This window comes from Orycteropus afer, unplaced genomic scaffold, assembly GCF_000298275.1.
Source record: "Orycteropus afer afer isolate SDZICR_OR568_19922 unplaced genomic scaffold, OryAfe1.0 scaffold00059, whole genome shotgun sequence".
In the NCBI taxonomy this organism is placed as follows: domain Eukaryota; kingdom Metazoa; phylum Chordata; class Mammalia; order Tubulidentata; family Orycteropodidae; genus Orycteropus; species Orycteropus afer.
Genome location: NW_006921646.1, coordinates 5,652,452 through 5,673,273, shown reverse-complemented (window position 1 = coordinate 5,673,273; position 20,822 = coordinate 5,652,452). Strand labels below are relative to the sequence as shown.

At 46.7% G+C, this 20,822-nt stretch overlaps 1 protein-coding gene across 1 annotated transcript in view; it reads left to right on the top strand.

Annotated features, from left to right (window-relative positions):
* Window positions 1-20,822, top strand: part of CPNE5 (copine 5) — a 114,473-nt gene that overhangs the window by 29,940 nt on the left and 63,711 nt on the right. The window contains exons 4-7 of the mRNA XM_042780752.1: window positions 15,252-15,355; window positions 17,139-17,178; window positions 17,395-17,471; window positions 20,479-20,538. Coding sequence (XP_042636686.1) covers window positions 15,252-15,355; window positions 17,139-17,178; window positions 17,395-17,471; window positions 20,479-20,538 — 281 coding nt within the window. The remainder of the gene's footprint in view (window positions 1-15,251; window positions 15,356-17,138; window positions 17,179-17,394; window positions 17,472-20,478; window positions 20,539-20,822) is intronic.

The following is a 20,822-nucleotide window of genomic DNA, read 5'->3' as shown; positions in this document are numbered from 1 at the left end:
AGAAGGAAACCAAGGCACAGAGAAGTAAATGTGAAAGTAGGTTTTAGTACATGATGTTCTAACATGTGGGCCACATGCTAAGGTGGGTAAGGGGAGGGATAGTATGGAAAGAGTCTGTGACCACCATGATAACACTGGGGAAAGGGAGGACACCAAATTGTGCACATAAGATATAGATGACAGACGCTAATACTAGTATATCCACAATACTGTATTACCATTAACACCAAACACCAGGCTACGGATATACATAAACATCTGAGAAGATCAGATGAGAGTCAGTGAACAAGATTATACTCTAGACTAAGGATATGAGTCAGGGCTGACTCGACGGCAAACAACAACAACAACAACAACAAGGATAGATTCAGTGGAGGCAGATCTTGCACAGATACCAGTGATACAAAATAACCCGCAATCCTTACAGAAACAACAGAAGACAGACATAGAATAATCCCTCACCGACAGCCAGACAGTGTGGGAGAGAGATCCAATGGATCTACCAACTCAGGACCATAGTACTGGGGGACACCAGACTCAATTGGCACAATAAAGTACATAAAAATCTTGTTCCCCAACCTATGTTGGTGAGTAGCTACTGGGGTCTTAAAAGCTTTGAAACAGCCATCTAAGATGCAGCTAATGTGCAAACAAACAACAACAACAACAACAAAACCCAAGGGCATTTGGAAGCAATCAGCCCTAGAACATGATGGACCTTGAGACCAGAAGAACTAGATGGTGCCCAGCTACCAACCAACCACTCGGAAAAGGATCAAAAACTGGAGATCCTGGATAGAGTGGGAAGAAAAATGTGGAACAAAATCCAAAACCAATAAGGACCAGAATTCCTGGTCGGATGGACTCTGGTGGGACCACCAATACTATGGCCCTCGGATATACTTTGGGCCTGGAATAAAACTCACTCCCCGGGGCTAGCTCTTAGCCCAATAGTAAATAAGACATACACGCAGACCACCCAACCCAAGGTGACGCACCCACATACTCTATGGAGATGTATCCCTTGGAGCAATCTACCACAGGGCACCAGAGGGGCAACATTTTCATGGAGGAAATGCAGGACACACAGGAGTGCATAACTATGAGGGGCACAGAGAGGGGGGTGTTACTGGGCAGGGAGGGGAGGAGAGTGGGTTAGGGTTGGAGATGGTAACTGGGGAGTGAAACCAAATGTACATGAAATGTTGAATGTAAAACAAACTCTGCTCTGTAAACTTGTACCTAAAGCACAATTAAAAAAAAAAAAGAAATATACAGTATTTAAAAATTAACAACTATATACACACCACTCCCATTTTTTGTGTGTGTATGGTTGTTAAATATACAGTTAATTTATAAAGAAAACTTTAAAATAGGAGTAAAAATTGTAAAAAAATAAAAATAAAACTTGATGTTGTAAGAACTATGATAGTCCCTGGGTGGTGCAAATAATTAACGTGCTCAGCTGCTAACCAAAAGGCTGGAGGTTCAAGTCCACCCAGAAGTTACTCAGAAGAAAGGCCTGGTGATCTACTTCCCAAAAGTCAGCCATTGAAAACCCTGTGGAGCACAGTTCTGCTCTTTCTCACATGGGGTCACCATGAGTCAGAGTCGACTTGGCGGCAACTGGTTTATATAAAGGGCAAAATTCCACCTGTTGTTTCTAATTCTGCCCTCCTTCTGTAGATGTAAAGTCAGTTGATTTTTTCTTCCATATGCTCAGTCTCCATATTTGAGGATAGCTCACAGTACCCTGTTAGTTAGCTTTTGGGCAGACTTAGAATGTGACCATTTCTACCACTGATTTATCTTATGTCTCTGTTTCTTATCACTTTACCAACCCAGACACACCTTCTGAAGCATACAATCTGTTTAAAGTGTTCTTCCAAAGTATGTCCTACCCAGCCCAGTTCTCCAGCCCAGAGCCTCACAGATGGCTCCTCACTCTGATCCTCTTTCAGCTTACTCCCAGCCTCCTAGGCACCCCCCACCCCCAGAAGCCAAGATAGCTCCCCAATTATGCTTGTTGTCTAAGCTACTCAAAGAATCAACTGAGATGTATGGATGCTGGTTGGGTGACAATAGCCATTTTTCACTGAGTGTCTGTTTTGTGCCTAGCATCTCATGCTCATCATCCCTAACCTTTGTAATATTCTTCAAGTTGTACAACCATTCTCATTATTCTTTTCCAAATCATTCCACCGCCATTAACATAAATTCTACACGGTGGGCACACATGGTCCCCAGATCTCAGAGAGGTTAAGAAACTCACCCTAGTGGACACAGTTGAGAAACCAGGGTTTGTTCCCTATGGATCCACAGAGGAGGTAGTGTCTAGGGAAGTGTTGGGAGTCAGACTTATGAGAATCCTAGTACTTAGAGTTGTGCAGCCTTATGCTAGACATTTGTCCTCTCTGAACCTCAGTTTCTGCACAATAGGTGATTAATAATACCTTGAAGAATTGTGGTGGGAACTAGATGACAAAATCATTTAACACTGTGCCTGACTGTGCTCAAATACTTGCAGATACCATTATTACAGAGTAGTACTAGACAAAGTGGGAGCTCTGGTAGTGTAGTGGCTAAGGCACTTGACTGCTAACTAGAAGGCTTGTGGTTCAAACCCACCAGCCACCCCTTGGAAGGAAGGTTGGGTAATCTACTTCTGTAGTGATATTGCCTCGGAAACCCAAGGAAGGGTTGATATGAGTTGGGTCCAACTCGATGGCACATCACAACAACAACAACTAGACAAAGCTGTAAAGAGGCTCTGTCCCCTTTCCTGCCCCTCCCTAAATAAAGAGACAACTGACATTCCTGCTGCCTTGTACAGTTTCCACATCAGCTACACCTCTGTTATATCCCTTGGCCCTCACTGGATGAGGAAACAGAGGTATAGAGAGGTCCTTGCATTGCCTGGAAACCCAGCTAGAAAGTTGCTAAGTGGGGATGTGAACCTGGTCTGATTCTGGATTTCTGGTCTTTTCTTCTGCCCAGGCCATTGATTTTCTCTTACTCTTTTTAAATAATTTATTGTTGTTGAAAATACACATAGCAAAATACACACCAGTACAACAGTTTCTGCATGTACAATTTAGTGACACTGATTACAGTCTTCAAGTTGTACAATTCTCACCCTCTTTTCCTGAATTATTTCTCCACTATTAACGTAAACTCATTGCCCCTTAAACTTCTTATCTAACCTTTCGAGTAGCTGTTGTCAGTTTGAGCCCATACAGGTATTTCTTTAAAAAAGTACAAAGCAGACATTCTTTACTAATTAAGGGAAAGTATTATTTGATTTAAAAAACACTTCAAGGGATTTTTTTAGTTTAAGATTAAAAGATTATCTCAGGGCTTTAGTTTTGAGGGTCCATCCAGCCTCAGTAGCTTGAGAAAGTCTAGATTCCATGAGAAGTTTAAATTCTGTTCCATATATTCCACATTTCCTCCCTTTGGATCAGGATTCTTCTATAGAATCTTTGATAAAAATGGTCGGTAATGGTAGCTGGGCACCATCCGGTTCTTCTGGTCTCATGGCCAAGGCCACTGATTTGCAAAACGGGCTTTTCTAGGCCCAGGGTTCAGTGGTGATACTTCAGGCACCAGTTGCAGATGTGTGTGTGTGTGACTCCTGCCTTCTCTTCCCCCACTTAATCAGAGATGTTCATTATTTCTGTGTAATATATTAGACATGAGCCTAAGATTTCATTTGAAGAAAGAATTTTGCTTTTCTTTCAAACCCTGAGGTTCTATGCCAAGTCCCTTGGTAGTTCATAAGTCTGTTCACCCTTTGGTATTAGTGTTCAGGTGCAATTTTTAGTTGTGGCTGAGCTGTTGAGAGCGTGGGCTATAAAGCCAAAGTGACTGGGTCCAAATCCCAGTCCACTATCTTCCCAGCTGGGGGATCTCAGGCAAGCACTTAGGCTCACAAACCTGCTGTGAGCATTAAATGACCTAATTCATGTAAAGTGCCTGGTATATAGAAAATGCTCAATAGACTCATAGCGACCCCTCCTTGGGTTTCCAAGGTGGTATCACTATGGAAGTAGATTGTCCAACCTTCCTTCCGAGGAGTGGCTGGTGAGTTTGAACTGCCAGACTTCTGGTTAGCAGTCAAGTGCCTTAGGCACTATGTCACCAGAGCATTCCTTCTTGTAACAGGAAGTCCTAAATGAGAAACCAAGGGGCAATGGTGATTCAGTGGCAGAATTCTTATCTTCCAGGTGAGAGACCCAAGTTCAATCGCAGGCCAGTGCACCTCATGCACAGCCGCCAGCCTTCTGTCAGTGGAGGCTCGTGTGCTGCTGCGATGGTGAACAGTTTCAGAGGAGCTTCCAGACTAAGACAGAATAGAAAGAAAGGCCTAGCCATGGACTTTTGAAAATCAGCCAGTGAAAACCCTACAGATCACAGCAGTCCGATACACAACCAATTGTGGACGGGCACAGGACAGGGCAGTGTTTTGTTCTGTTGTACATGGGGTCACCATGAACTAGGGACTGACAACACCAGGTAAGACACCAACACTTTACCCAAAGGAAGGAACTACTGATTATGTAGTCATTGTGATGCCATTTGGGCAGGAGCTATAGATATTTTTGGGTGACTGGAGAACAGGTGGTTCCAGGGCCCTTGATCATGCCTGGCTACCTTTCAGGCAGGGCTTGCTCAGGGCCTAGTCTTCTTTGGCACTCAAGTAAGACAAGAGTGGAAAACAGAGCCTGGTGGAGAATGTTTTGCTGGCAGTTTGGCAGCCAGGCGTATTGGTAAAAAGGCCATTCCCCCAGGAACTGGGTTGATTTAACAGATTATCCACAACAGTGGCTAAATAGGAACTAAGCTTTTTGGCAGAAAGTCTTTCATCATGAGCTTGGCCCTGCTGCTCGTGTCTGGGGCCAAAGAGGGCACGTCTTTGTCTGGGCCTGAGAGCCAGGAAGGCTGTTGTACTGTGCAGCCTGCATCTCCTCACCCAGGTCCTCATCTCCACCTCTCAGTGTGAGAGTGAACTCTCCTGTCCCTTCCTCCACAAGAAGACATAACAAAACAGGAGAAATGGTTTGGGAGGTTACCAGCCAAAGAAACATGAAGATAGACATTTTGCTTTCTGTGATTTTAGGCAAGTCCCTTCCTCTCTGTGGGCATGACTTTCCTCACTCTGCAAGGAAGGGGTGGCCATAGAATCCTGGAGCCCTCCACTGAGAGAATCTGAGAGAACTTTCTAGACCTAAAATGGTGGCAGGCCTGATGTGGAGGCAGGTCCTCTGTGGAGGCAGGTCCTCTGTGGCTCCAGAGGCCCTCCTTCCTGGCGCCCCGATCTTGGTCCGTTCTCCTCCTGGCAGTTGGGCACCCACCCAGAACCGACTTTGGAAAACACATTTCATTCCCCTTTCCTATTTTTATTTGAGCCAAACAGCTTTCTGGCCTCTAGTTTTAATCCCAGTGAACATGATTCATGAGGGGCCAGGGCTAGGCTCTTCAGTGAGGCTTTTAGAATCCCCAATTAAAGAACCATCAATAATATATGAAAATTATAGGGGAAGCTACGATTGGGAAGTGTGAGCAGCTTGTGAGGTAGAGAGCCATCTGTCGGCTCCGGCCTCCTTCTGTCTCAGTCAGCAGGACCACTGGGGGCTTTGCAGCTGGGGAGATGGATGTCTTCGAAGCTCTATCCAGCTGTAATTTGTAAAAAAGCAAGAGATGATTAAATCCAAGGCCGTTAAGATTGTTCAGGTTTGCAAGGAGCCACCCACTCATTGCTGAGGCAGGGGGGCCACGGTGAACACCACGGGGACGTGGTGCCTTCGTCATGCCTGGGAGTCCTTTGAGGGGAGGGGAGTGGCAAGGAGAATGCAGCACCCTGGTCCTTCCTCCCCTGACCTGCTGGGGGCCTCAGAAAGAGCCTTCTGGACTCCTGGAGGTCTGTTCCATCATCTGTAAAATGGGGGTGACAATAATACACCCTCCACAGGGTCACTGTTGTTGTTGTTGTTATGTGCCGTCGAGTCGACCCCGACTCATAGCGACCCCTCCTTGGGTTTCCGAGGCAGTATCACTACGGAAGTAGGATTGCCCAACCTTTCTGGTTAGCAGTCAAGTGCTTTAGCCACTATGCTACCAGAGCTCCCCCACAGGGTCACTAGGGGGACTAAATTAGATCATGGATGAGTAGAAGTGTTTTGAAGAGGAGAAGTCACCATACAAAGGAGAAGGAGGAGGAGGATTGATGGAAGAAAAAACCTGAGAGAGAGAGAGGGGGCGAGGACAGGCTTCTGGAAGAACTAGGAGCCATGCCTCTGACCTGGGCCACTGATACTCCCCTGTTCCTAGTTAACTGTGTACCCTCAGTCAGAAGCCACCCTTCCTTCTCCCCGCTCTTCTGCCCCAACGCTGTTTTACTGGTTGAGAGGATTTGGTTCCTTCCAGGTCTAAAATCATCAGGTTCTAGGGCACCTGTCAATTAGCAAATGTTGATGGAAATCATATGGAGGTCCAGAACTGGGAGGGGGAGGACTTTGGTGGTAGAAGTATAGGTTAGGGACACTCACCTATGTGACCTAACCTGTAGAACTACCCACCATCCACAGGAAAATTTAACCAGGTAGAAGGGACAGTGAGCCCTGTAGAAGTTCAGAAGTTGGGCTGGGGGCCAGAGGACAACAGAAATGAAGGCCGGGTAGCACACAGTCTCAACCTTATTCATAAATATTAACCACTTATTGATTAAAAACTATATCAACTCCTTATTGATTTTGGAGCCTGGGTTCAAATGCTGTTTCTACTACCTACTAGCTGTGTGACCTTGGGCAAGTCTCTCAATTTCTCTGAGCCTAATCTTACTTTTGTTATCTGTAAAATGAGGATAATAATCATACCTGCCTCATGGGATTGTTGTGGAGATTAAGTGAGTTAATGCATGGAAACACAGAGTGCCTGGTACACATTAGCGGCTCCGTGAGGGTTATTGTTAGTATTGGAGACTAACTATGCAGCAGACACTTCATGCACACATCTTGTATATTCCCTTGAAAGGAAACTGAGACACGGAAGAGGAAAGGACTTGCCCAAAGTTACACAGCCAATGAGTTGCAGAGTCGGAATTTGAACCTAGGAAACTTGGCCCCAGACTCTGTACTATTAAATACTTCACTTTACTACCTTATGTAGAAAACCCTGAGATCTGCCTCCAGAGCTAAAATCAGTGGGTCTTATAGCTTTTGGGGACATCCTCCTCTATGAAACTGATGAAAACCATGTTTCCTTTCCCCAGAAAATACAGACATGTACAGACAGATATTCATTAAATTTCAGGAAGTCAGAAACCCACTTAAAGCCCAGGTTAAGAGCCTCAAACCCTGGCGGTAATTTAGCAATTGTCCTTTCCTACCTGGCCCTTAACCTAGCTTCACGGAGTAATGATTCCTCTGGCGTTCAGTATGTGGATGGAGTGAGGTGGCCACTTTCTACAAAGTGGAGGAGGCTGCCCTGGTCCCTAAGAGTCCCCTGGAGGCCCTTAGGTGGGCCAGCTGTGGCTGAGCCCCTGCCTCCCAGAGGGCCGTCACAGAACATTGAGCATCTCAGCTGCACGGATGGGAGTCATCCACTTTGTTGGTGATATGAATGTTACACAGGAGAGTCTGAGTAGAATGGGGGTGGGGAGGCTTATGTCCATTCGAGCTGGAAATTGTGTGTCAGTGTGTTTGTGAGAGAAAATATTTCAGCAGGAAAGAGAATTCTACTCAAAAGGTTTCACTGAAGAGGTTTTAATGAAGGGGTTTCTTTCAAAGGTATGGGTGAGGTTGAAAGTACTCAAAAGGGCTAGTGGAGCATCTAGGGACTAGCTACAGCTGGGAGCTGTTATCACCCCAGGTTTGAAGGGGCAGTGGGAAGAAACAGTGCCATCAGAGACCGGAGAAAGGCAGAGATGGGATGGAGGGCCTGCCTGCTGGCAGGCAGAGCTATAGTACTGGAGGGGAGCCCGCCATTCCCAGAACTGTGGTGCTGATGCTGGCAGTAGTAGGAAGAAATACCCTGACCTCTTTGTCCTCCATCATCTGCCAGTGCCTCCTGTTGGCCAAATCCAACTGCAGCCCACAGGGCAAGGGAATCAGAATGGTGCTGTCTAAAAGGAAATGGTCTCCCGTGGGTGGAGCAGAACATGGAATGGAGCGGGAATGGGTGGGGGCAGCAGAAGGAAACCCTCTAGCACAAAAAACAAGTTTCCAACAAGTACCGGCCTGATCAGATCACCTCCAGTGGGGAGGCTGCTGTCTTGACATGAGGCCCTCTTGGCCTTGTAGTTGAATGTGGGTCAAAAAGACCCTCCTTATCTGACCCAGACTCTCAATACTAGCCAGCACTGGCCTCTGCCTGAGGGTAGTTGGGTGGAACAGCTATCCCATCTGTCCCCATAAATCCCAGCCTCTATGTGTAACAGAACCCCTGGGAGCCACTCAATTTAGTCCCTAAAGAAGTTTCAAGTCTGCCTCCCCTTTGAGGATCTCACTGGAACTGATGATATGTAATTAATGCTGCTTAATTGATATTCTTGGGGCTTAGTCATAGAGGTTTCATAGCCCTCGGGAGCATCTTTTGTGTCATGTCAGGAGCTGTTTCCACTGGGTTTTGTTGCCAGAGACAAGAAGGGAGCTTTTCCAAGGGCTGTTGCTGCTGTTAGCTGCTGTCAAGTTGGCCCGAGACTCAAGGGAACCCCCTGTAAATGGGGTCAGACCATTGTGAGTCATGGGGTTTTCATTTTTGGAAATAGATTGCCAGCCCTTTCTTTCTAGTCTGTCTTAACCTAGAAGTTCTGTGAAACCCGTTTGGCATTCCAGCAAAACAAACGCCTCCATTGACAGATAGATGAATGGTGGCTGTGCATGGGTTGGTTGCTCAGGAATCACACCCCATGGAAGGCAAGAAATCTTCATGGAACCACCACGGCCCTCTTTCAGGGGGGTAAATACCCTAATTTCCAGGCTTCCTTCTCATTTGCACTTTCTCCTCCTTTCTTTCCCAGTGGGATGCCGTCTCAGCCTCTGTTCTAAGGTCATCCGTCCATGTGATGCACCCCCCATCTTCCTGATTGCTTAGCCCTGTCCCTAATTTTTGGATCAAGCACTACCCGATGCACTTGGTTGCCTACCCAAAGATTCTCTAGGGTTATGAGTTGGATCCGACTTGATGGCAGTGAGGTGTTTTTTTATTTTCCTGCTTCAGAATCAACTGGTGGAAATGCAGATTTCTGGGCTTCCCTGCAGCCTTTGCTAATCTCACAAGTGTTTGGTGGCTGTGCTTCAGGCTTTGATCACAGGAGGCTCTTTGATGTCCTCAGCCCCTGCAGTGTGGACACTGGCATTCAGAATGGGCTAGAAAGAAAGGTGTGTGGGGCTGGCTCCACTCTAGGCTGCAGGTGGTGAGGGGTTAACCCCCTTCCCTTTCCTCCCCAAGCAGGATTTGTCTCACAGAGGTTAGATGGTGTGCCTCCTCGTGCTTCCCACTGCTCAGGGAGCTAATACTCCATCTCTCAAAGTCCCTTCTGGCTTGAAAAATATAATTCTATGTAGAACAAAATACAGCAACCAAATTGATTTAAAAAAAAAAACAAAACATCAGTTCAGTTGTATTCCTACTATCGTTAATAGGGCTGTAAGTCGGGCCTGACAGGGACTTGGTGGCGCTTTGGATTTTTAAAATCCAAGTTTTAGTGTTTTTTCCCCCTCTTTGTTATTAGCCTAAGTAATAAAGACTATAAAACATCTTTAGTAGGTCCCCCGGTTATAGATTTTGCAATTGTTTTTGATGTGCTTATGTTAATTACCTCTGCATTCTTATAATTCATCACTGCCCAGCCTAGCTCACTTGCCCCCTTTCTGCTCTAGGAGGCACTGGGGGCCCTCAGAGTCTCCCACCCACCCCCACCCCATCCTGTTTCCAGGGGAACTCTACTTTCTTCTTAGGTGGAGCTCAACCTCTTGGGAATTCCCCAAGATTGAAGCTTCAGGTGCCATTTTAAAAGCAGCCTTGTCATCTTCCCAATGGGGGTTTTCCTTGGAGTCTTTACTGGGGGGGTGGGGAGGTGGAGAAGGAGGCTTGCTCAAAGGAATGCTTGCTTCTTTTGGGCTGGAGTTTATCTAAAATCCTACCAGAGGGAATTTTTTGAGGTGTTCAAGGGAGGAGGGCAGTGGATTGAGGAGGAGGCAGGTCCCTTCCCTATGAGAAGATTCTCTGGAACCTAGGTGTTTACCTGGAATATTCTGCAAGAATGCCATTTGGAGAAAATTCCCTTTTGTCTGAAAGCAGGAGATATTAAGAATTACAAAGAGCTGGAGAGGAAAATGCAGGGACAAGGGTTAAACATTATAAGATTATTACCGGATTTAGAAGGTGGAATGGGAACCCGGTCTTATTCAACTTGGTGTCCTCCCCATTGCCTTGCACATAGTAAGGCTTCTATAAATGCTTGTTGAATAAACGTCATCTTTATTTGATTTGTATAATATTTGATGATTCCAGGCAGTTAGATAAAGTAAAAAATATCACAGGCTTTGGAGTCAGCCTTACCTAGGGTTGGATCCCAGCTCCACTTAGCTATGTGCCCTTGAGCAATTTTCTTAATCGCTCCGATTTTCAGTTTCTTCACTTGTAAAATGGGTGATAACGCAAGTTTTTTTTTCTTTCCTGAGAATTGAATAAGATAACTGATGATTTTTATGATCACTTGATCTATTGGGTATTCACTTGTTATTAGCTATGGTCAAGTTGGCCTGTGACTTGAGGCAACCCCCATGCACAACAGAACAAAACGCTGCCCGGTCCCACACCATCTTCTTGACTGGCTGCAGATTGGACCACTGTGATCCATAGAGTTTTCATTACCTGCTTTCAAGAAGTAGATCACCAGGCCTTTCTTCTTAGCTGGTCTTAGATTGGAAGCTACATTGAAACCCATTCAACATCACAGCAACACACAAGCCTCAGCTGAGAAATGGGTGTGACAGTGCACAAGGTGCATTGGTTGGGAATCAAAACTGGGTCTCCCACATGGAAGGCGAGAATTCTACAACTGATCCATCGCTGCTCCCATTAAATACAGTAACCCACTGCCATCGAGTTGATTCCAACTCGTAGCAACCCCCACTGGGTTTCCAAGGTGGTAAATCTTTACCAAAGTAGAATGCCTCATCTTCCTTCTGTGAACTGACTGGTGGGTTTAGAACCATCAACCTTCTGGTTAGCAGTCAAATGCCTTAGACACTGCACCACCAGAGTGCCTTATTAGAAGAGATAGTATGTGCAAAATGTTAAAAATAATTTCTGGTGCATTAGAAGTACTGAATAAACATTAGCTATTGTCCTCCATGACTATAAGCCCATGACTGTATTAAACACTATGTCAGGTCCTCGGCTGCAAAGATGAGGAGAATTTGGATTCTTCTGTTGCTTGAGAAGTCACAGTCTAGTGAGATAAAAAGAGACTTGATAGATTATTATCAGGGATGTGGTAAGCTTAGAATTGGAAGTATCTACGTATAGACTTGGGAGCACAGGGAATGGAGGGAAGGACTTCTAGGGAGCTGAGTCCCAAAGCATTAGAAATTGGCCCATGTAGAGGAGCTACCAAAAACATTGCTATAACAGTCACATAGGAGCCCTGGTGGTGAAATGTTTAGTCATCGGCTGCTAACCAAAAGCTTGGCAGTTTGAACCCATCCAGCAGCTCTGTGGTGGAAAGATTTAGCAATATGCTCCTGTCATTATGTTGTTGTCAGTGCTTTCAAGTCGGTTCCAACTCATAGCGACCCTATGTACAATAGAATGAAACACTGCCTTGTCCTGTGCCATTCTCACAGTTGTTATCTTTGAACCCCTTGTTGCAACCACTGTGTTAATCCATCTTGTTGAGGGTCTTCCTCTTTTTTGCTGACCCTCTGATTTACACAATATGAAGCCCTTCTCCAGGGACTGGTTCCTTCTGATAATATGACCAAAGTACAAGAGACGAAGTCCAGCCATCCTCACTTCTAGGGATCATTCCAGCTTTGTTTGTTCTTCTGGCAGTCCATGGTATGTTCAATATTCTTCACCAACACCATAATTCAAATGCATCATCTCTTCTCTGGTCTCCCTTATTTACTGTCCAGCTTTTGCATGCATGTGAGGCAATTGAAAATACTATGGCTTGGGTCAGGTACGCTTTAGTCTTCAAAGTGACATCTTTGCTTTTTAACACTTTAAAGAGATCTTTTGCAACAGATTTACCCGATGCAATACATCATTTGATTTCTTGACTGCTGCTTCCATGAGTGTTGATTTTGGATCCAAGTAAAATGAAATCCTTGACAACTCCAATCTTTTTCTCTGTTTATCATTATGTAGACTAGGAAACCCTACGGGGCAGTTCTACTCCGTCCTCTAGGGTTTCTATGTGTCAGAAATGATTTGATGGCACACAACCACAATAAAATGCTGTAATAGTAGAGGTGAGATAGTGGTGGGGCGTGGTCAAGGCCATGTCAAAGGAGGCAGGGATAGGAGAGAGAGTCAGTTGATTGGGTTGGCGGTAATGAGAGGTTGATTAGATGAAGGGGCAGGAAGGTACCAAATCTAATGCTCCTTAGATGACCCCACTTTGCGTAGGGTTAGAAACCCTCTGCAGGTTTCTAACTTAAGTCAAGGCTAAAAGGAGACACTCAGAGTAACTTGCAGGTAACGCAGTCCTTGCCCACCAACACATGAGAGAGGCATACATACTGGCATTTTCCTGGTTTACAGAGCCCTATCAACAGGACTAATACTCAGGATTAGTTTTCTATTTTGGGCATTACTTCTCAAGTCAAAAAAGCAGGTTGATGTATTAAGAAAGATTACCAGTCTATTTAAAATACTTTGTCATGCTCCTGCCTGTCTTATTCACTTGGGGGGATACTGTAATGAACAGGGCCCCAGCCTTTGTGGAGCAAACAGTGCAATGGTTTTATACTTTATCTTTTAGCCCCATACCCCTTTTTCAAAACAAAATGGTGCCAAAGGAGTCCAGTGTATTGAAGAGATATAAAAAGGAGCTGTTGTGGTTACTTGCCTTGGAGTCAACTCCAACTCACAGCCGGTGATCTTACTTAGAATACAATGTTGCCCTGTCCTGAGCCATCTTTACAATCACTGGTATCTTTGGGCTCATTGTTGCAGCTGTTTTGTCAGCCCATCTCATGTAGGGCTTCCCTCATTTTCTCTGACCTTCTGCTTTACCAAACATGGTGCCTTTTTTAGTGATTGGTCTTCCCTGATAACATGTTCAAAGTAAGCAAGACGAAGGCTTGCTATTCTAACTTCTAAGGAGATTCTGGTCGTACTTCTTCCAAGACAGATTTGTTTGTTTTCTGGAAGTCCATGGTATAGTCAATGTTCTTCACCAACACTACAATTCAAATGCATCAATTCTTCTTTGGTCTTCTTTTTCGTTGTCCAGCTTTTCACACGCATATGAGGCTTTTGAAAATACTGTGGCTTGGGTCAGGCGAACCTTCGTCATCAGAATGACATGTTTTGCTGTTTAAGATATTAAAGAGATCTTTTGCAGCAGATTTTCACAGTGCAATACGTTGTTTGATTTCTTGACTGCTGCTTTCATGGGTGTTGATTTTTGATTCAAGTTGAATGAAATCCTCAACAGCTTCAATATCTGTACCATTTATCACGATATTTATCAGCCCCAAAAGAGCTACTTTGATAGAATCAATAGCCTGAAATCATACCCACTCTGCACTCCTCCAGGCAGGAAAACCTCCAGGGAACTCAGGGCCATGTGGACCACAGTCTAGTCCAGTGGTTTTCCATGTGAGGTTCCTGAACAATCAGCATTAGCATTACCTGGAACTTGTTAGAAATGCAGAGTCTCAGGTCCTTCCCAGACCTATTGAATCAGAACCTCTCGGGGTGGGGTCCAGCAGTCTGTTTTAACATGCCCTAAAGGTGATTCTGACGCCCAGAGGTGAGGAGTGACTTGACTGAAGTCATTAGATCAAATTGTTAGATGTCATCAAGTTGTTTCAGAAGCATAGTGACCCTATGTGCAACAGAACGGAACACTGACCGATTCAATGAGTGGGTGCAAAATTCTAGAGTAGATAGTGCAAAGGATACCAAGAAAATTGAGTCTCTGTATTAGTTGTCTATTGTTGAGTAACAAATTTCCCCAAAATTTAATGCCTTAAACAACAGGGTCAGGAATCTGGGTACAACTTTGCTGTGTCCTCTGGCTCAGGGTCTCATAAGACTGTAGTCAAGGTGTTGACGGGGGCCTCAGTCATCTCAGGGTTCAGCTGGGCCGGATTTGCTTCCAAGCTCACTCAGTGGTGTTGGCAGGATTCAGTTTCTTGAGGGCTCTTGGACGGAGATCCTCAGTTTCTCTCTGGCTGTTGACTCACAGCTGCCCTCAGTTCCTTGCCATATGGGCCACTCCACAGGGCAGCTCACACGGCAGTTGGCTTCATGAAAGTGAGCAAGTGAGAAAGAGTGAGAGAGGGTGCTCAAGACAGAAGTTATAGTCGTTTGTGACATAATCTTGGAAATGATATCCTATGATTTGTGCCATATGTTTGTTAGAAGTGCATCACTAAGTCTAGCCTACACGCAAGGGGAGGGGATTATACAAGGGCATGAATACGAGGAGGTGGGGATCCTTGGGAGCCATTTTAGAAGACTGGTTTCCATAGTCCCTGTCTCTGCTCTTGCATTTGCACTTGGTGGCATCAAATAAATACACATTTCACTGTGGAACCAGCATAAGCTCAGTAGGGACTCAGATGGAAAAGGACCTCTCCAGGTAGAGGAAATCAAGAGGGCTTCCTGGAGGAGGCAGCATTAACAGCAGGTCCTGAAAGAATGGAGGAAATACCACTGGCAGAGAAGGGGTAGGGAAACTAGGAGAAAGGCATAGCATAAGCAAAGTCAGTGAGGTGGGAGTGAAAGGCCTGCTTGGTAGCAAAACCATACAATTTAGGTGGAATGAAATAGAATAAGGTTGACAATGTAGGTTGCAGCCATAATGTGATTGGCTTCCATTGTTTGATGGAAGAATTTACTCCTTGACTAGAAGGGGATAGGGCCAGGAGCCGTGAGAGGATTTCCATTAGGTACTGCTTCCATTACTGGTTTCCCTTTCTGCTGAGCCAGGGCTAAGAGATTCCTAGTCCAGTGCTTTCCCTCCCCATAGAATGGCCCCAGGGCTCATGTCTCATCTTCTCTTGCAGTTTGGACGAACCGAAGTTATCGACAACACGCTCAATCCCGACTTTGTGCGCAAGTTCATTGTGGACTACTTCTTCGAGGAGAAGCAGAACCTCCGATTCGACCTGTAAGTGGAAGATAAGTGCTAAGGCTGAGCTGGGTGGGGAGGAGCCAATGCTGAGAGGTAGGGCCTCAGGATATAGGAAAGTGAGTTGTTGCTGTTATGTGCCGTGAAGTCCACCCAGCCTGACTCATAGTGAGTCCTCCTTGGGTTTCCGAGGTGGTGGTTTTTTTTTTTTTGTTATGTGCCGTCGAGTCAGATGAGACTCATAGCGACCCCTCCTTGGGTTTCCGAGGCAGTATCACTAGGGAAGTAGATTGCCCCATCTTCCTTCCGAGGAGTGGCTGGTGGGTTTGAACGGCCAGCCTTCTGGTTAGCAGTCAAGTGCCTTAGGCACTACACTACCAGGGCTCCTAGGAAAGTGGGAGGAGCTGGAATATTAGAGGGAGCCCAGGGCAGGCCTACAGTAAAAGTGACAATTAGCTGGAACAATTAGCTGGTGACATGGTAGTTAAGCACTCAGTTGCCAACTGAAAGGTTGCAGTTTAAACCCACCAGCTCCTCTTCTGGAGAAAGATGTGGCTGTCTGCTTTTGTAAAGACTTACAGCCTTGGAAACCATATGGGACAATTTTGCTCTATCCCATTGGGTCACTGAGTCAGAATTGACTTGATGGCAATAGGCTTGGTTTGGGTTTAGCTGATTCCAGCCTCACTGCCCAACAGGGTCTAGGAAGGGGGTATGTGAGAGAGAACAAAGGTGCCACTCTCTCCCCATATTTGTCTTAGTTAAGTGGTGGGAGGCCCTGACTCTGGGGAGTGTAGGTGGAGGAAAGACCTTGAGGTCAGCTCTAGGCTTTGATGTAGGGAGTCCCTTTCTCCTGGTGACTGAAAAGGTGGCCTTAACCTCTCTCCCAACCTCTCTCCAAAAAATGGAAGGGCTTCTCCCTGAGGTTAAAGATAATGGTGGAAGTTCAGTCTTTGTGAGTGGGGGCAGGGGGAGTTGGTTTTTTTTTATGAGGTGTGGGGTGGTTAGAAAGGTCGGCTTCCAAGAGAACTGTGGACAGGGTGGAAAAGAAGGGAGTTTGGGGCCTGAGGGAGCAGAGGGGAAACATGCAGTGGGAGGAGATGGGTTTGTGAAGAGTGGTGGGAGAAACTGAGGTTGAGCAGCCTCACCACAGTTCATCGAAGAGAAGTCACCTGGTGACGTTTTAGAGAGAGACGTGTTCTTGGCAGGGGTGAGAGAATGATGAGGGGAGGGGATGCTGGTGTGTGTGTGGGGGGCTGCATTTCAGGTGAGGGGAGGGGCCCTCGCTGCAGGATAAGCCTGCAGAGGAGGTGACAATGTTAGGTATTAAACATTAAGTTTTAATAGGTATTAAAAATTAAAGCCTCCTTCTTGAGTGACCAGGCAGGGCAGGTCTGGGCAAGGTGAGGCGATGAGGGAAGGTTAAACGCAAGGCACTGAGCTCCAAGGACAGCTGACCCTTACCTAGGAAGATGGGGACCAGGGCAGGAGATAAAGGGTGAGGTGGCTCCGCACCTAGGCTGTGAACCCTAGAAGTGGAAGAGCTGATTTATTTTATTTTTAAAATTTTAATGAGGTAACAGCATATATACAGCAACATGCACAAATCATAAGTGTACACCCTGTGGTGCATTTTTGCATCTGATCCTAACCATGTAACTACACCCAGATCAAGAGAACATGTCCAGCCCCCCAGTAGACTCCCTTGTGCATAGCCCAGTCGTTGGGCCCAGAAATAACCACGGTTTCAGAGCCTGTTTAATGGGCTGCAGGGGCCCTGACTCAGCAGGGGCCCTTCACCTTCTCTCTATGTTGCCTGCAGATACGACGTTGACTCGAAGAGCCCTGACTTATCCAAACATGTGAGTTCTGCCAGCGTCTGCACAGCAATTCTGAAAAGCCTCTCAAACGCCATCACCTGGGCTGGCCTCGGGCTTCATTGTGGCACAGAGTGTGTGTCTGGTGCTGCAACCTGTCATTTCAGAGCCCTTCACACTTCTGGGGCTGGGCAGAGGGAGGTGGTGGTAGCTGTGAGTAGAGTGGGTGACACTGGTCTTTGCTGTACCCTGGGTATACAGGATTTCCTAGGCCAGGCCTTCTGCACCCTTGGAGAGATCGTGGGGTCCCCTGGAAGCCGCCTGGAGAAGCCCCTCACGTAAGTGTGTGTGTGGGATGAAGTCTGTTTAAGCTGTTTCTCCATGGATGGGCCAACTTTTGGGTCGTCCCTGCTGAGGGCTGGCTGAGGCTCAGGGTTGGGGATAAAACAGTCTGCCAGTCATGATGGGCTTGTGTAGGGTGATCAGAAATAAGAGACACCTTGGGCCCTGCCCTTACAGGGCTTTTCACCCACCTGTCTTGGAAGGATCCAGGCTGGCTTATTAAAGCCTCATGCTTCTGGGAGGACCCTGAGACACCATCTGATCCACTCTCACCCCCTCACTCCCATCATTGTATGGGAGAAGATACTGAGGCCCAGAGAGGGCAAGTGATTTGCCTAAGGCCACACAGGTACGAGGTGGTGGCTCTATTCAAAGAGCAGTGTTCCTCAGATTGTTCATAGCTTGTTGCAGGCCAGAGCTGGGTATGGCAAAACCCTCCCCACCCCACCCTGCCCCTGTCTGCATCATAGGATCTTGAGGTGTATTTAGGGGAAAGCTATTACTCTGAGTAGATTCTGGGATGAGGAATCCTAAGGCTTCCCATAGTGGCCTATAGATTGGGGAAAGTGTCCAGGACATAGGGTAATGCAGGCAGGAAAGGAAGATGAGCCCTCAACTTGCTCCTCCTAAGTTCCCACAGGATCCTGGCCTCTCACCATGCCCAGTAACTGCACACTCAGGGGATCTCTCTCCCAGACCCTTGTCTCTGACGCCCAGTAACTGTGTGATGACTTCAGGGGCCCTAGAAAGGTTTCCTTCTCTGGGCTCACAGAAAATAATGATGATAGCTATAACTTATTGAGAGTAGGGAGCAGATCCAGGTTTGAGGGGGTGAGTCTAAAGCTTATACAATTTGAGGGGGAGGACCTTTCTGGAAAAAAAAAAAAAGAACACAAAATTATAAATTCAAATTTACTAGGGCTCCATCTTTGGAGGCCCCAGCAGTTTTTATTTGTAATTTTGTATTCTTTCTTTGCCTTGGAAGGGGCCCATGAAAGTAAGTAGGAGGAACTCAGGAACATCTGCCCTGTGTGCCTGGTTAAGTGTTGTTCATTGCCACTGAGTGGAACAGAGTTGGCCCCTGACTCATGTGACCCCCATGCACAATGGAATGAAATGCTGACCAGTCCTGAAACATCGCTATAGTTGGTCACAGCTAGTGCTGTTGTGATCCATAGAATTTTCATTGGCTGATTTTCAGAAGTAGATCTCCAGGCCTTTCTTCCTAGTCTGTCTTAGCCTGGAAGCCCCACCGAAACCTGTTCAGCATAATAGCAACATGCAAGCTTCCACTGACAGATGGGTGGGGGCTGTGCATGAGGTGCACTGGCCAGAAATTGAACCCAGGTCCCCCTGGCATGGAAGGTGAGAGAATTTTACTACTGACCCACTACTGTCCCCTGTGTTGTACGTCCATTATTTGACCTTTCAGATAGCTTCCCTACCCCAACCATGGCTCTACCTAGATTGCCAGGTTGGAGATGCCCAGGAATGAGTATGTCTGTCTACCCTTTGTCAGCCCCCTAATGCCTGGGTCACAAGCCCAAGAATCCTTGTGTCTATTCTCTGCCTGTTGTTGCCTTGTCTGCCTGTGGTAGTGAGGCACACCTTCTGGGGAGGGGTTTGGGGAAGACTTCCTGCAGAAGATGGCTTGTCAGCTGAACCTGAAGGGGCAAGCAAGATCTGAAATGTAGAGGTAATGTGGTGTTGGTGGTGGAGGACCAACGAGGCTTTATAAAGACATATATGTCTAAGTCTCATCTTGCCACTAGATCATATGAGCAGTTCCTGTGTCCTGGGTATGTGTTTTGTGCCCCAGGCCAAACCAGTTGCTGTCAGGTTGACTCTGATCCATGATGACCCATGTGTTCCATGTAGAACTGTGCTCTTCAGGGTTTTCAAGGCTGTGACCTTTCAGAAGCTGATTGCCAGGCCTTTCTCTTGAGGCGCCTCTGCGTTCAAATGACCAACCTTTTGGGTAGTCATCAAGCATTTAACCTTTGGGTGGAGCAAATGGTTAAGTGCTTGGCTACTAAATGAAAGACTGGCTATTCAAACACACACAGAGTCACCCCGGAAGAACGGCCCTTCTCTTTCTTTCCCTCTCATCTCTTTATTTCCCCACCCTGCTTCCTCTCCTGTTTCTCCTCCAAGTAGATTCCCTGAATCCTCACTTTTTCACATGTGCTCACCAGCTGTGGTGGGCCATCCTTGTGGCTTGACCCCCGCATCCTGACCATCTGCTCTTGGCTGGCCTCATGCAAACATGGGCAGTAGTGCAGACTTTCTCCACTCCCCATTCTCCTCTTCTTCTGGTTGGAGGGTCTCTACCCTGGCTTCTTTCTCACCGCAGCTAGGGGCAGCGGGGCAGGGCATATCTGCTCAGTTTACAGCCATGAATAATACGCTGTGGAATGCAGTTCTCTGTAACACATGGGTCCCAGATGAGCTAGAACCAACCTGAAGGCAACTTTGTTTTTGTTTAAATTCTGGGTCAGACACAAGAGTCAGTAATTTGCTTACACGATTTCATGCAATTACACCATCAGTCTCTTAAGGTGGCATTGGCATTCCTATCCATCCCATTTCACAGCCAGATACTCAGTGAGGCTCGATGAGGCAGAGCAGTGGTTCTCAAACAATGGCTTGCATCAGAATCCTCTGTTAAAGCAGATTTCTGGGCTCCACACACCAGAGTTTCTGATCCCATAGGTCAGGATGGGACTTGAGAATTTACATTTCTAACACATTACCAGATGATATACTGACGCTGAGTCTGCTGGTCTGAGGGCCAGCTTTGAGAACCATCGAAGTAGGGTACCTTGCCCAGAGTTTCACAATGAAATCTGGGAAGGAGATCATTCTCTCCTTGGCCTGTGGATTTCAGTCCAGTTTTGGCCCCCAGAACAGAAACCAGCTTCCAAGTATCCAAGGCTGAGGGCAAGTGCTGAAGACATGGGTCTCTGCTCACAGCATGCTGTCTCTCTTGCTCTCTTTCCACAGGATAGGAGCATTCAGCCTGAATTCCAGGACAGGCAAACCCATGCCAGCTGTGTCCAACGGGTAGGTCATTGGACGTCTCAGGGCCTCAGAGTTCTCAGACATTGAGCCAGCCCTGCAGAAGGGGCCTCCCAGTCAGGTCTTAGTTCCTGCTCCCACCACTGTGAAGTAAGCACCTGTTAGGGGTCAAGGAGGGTCCTGGGACTAAAGACCCTAGCACTTCAGGCCCTGCATGGAGGCCCCCACTCTACAGCTGGTCCTTGCCCCCATTCAAGCTACAGCTGGAGCATCCTAAGCCCAAGTGGGCTCCTAGGACTTTAGGGACCAGGGTGAAGGACTTCTAGTAG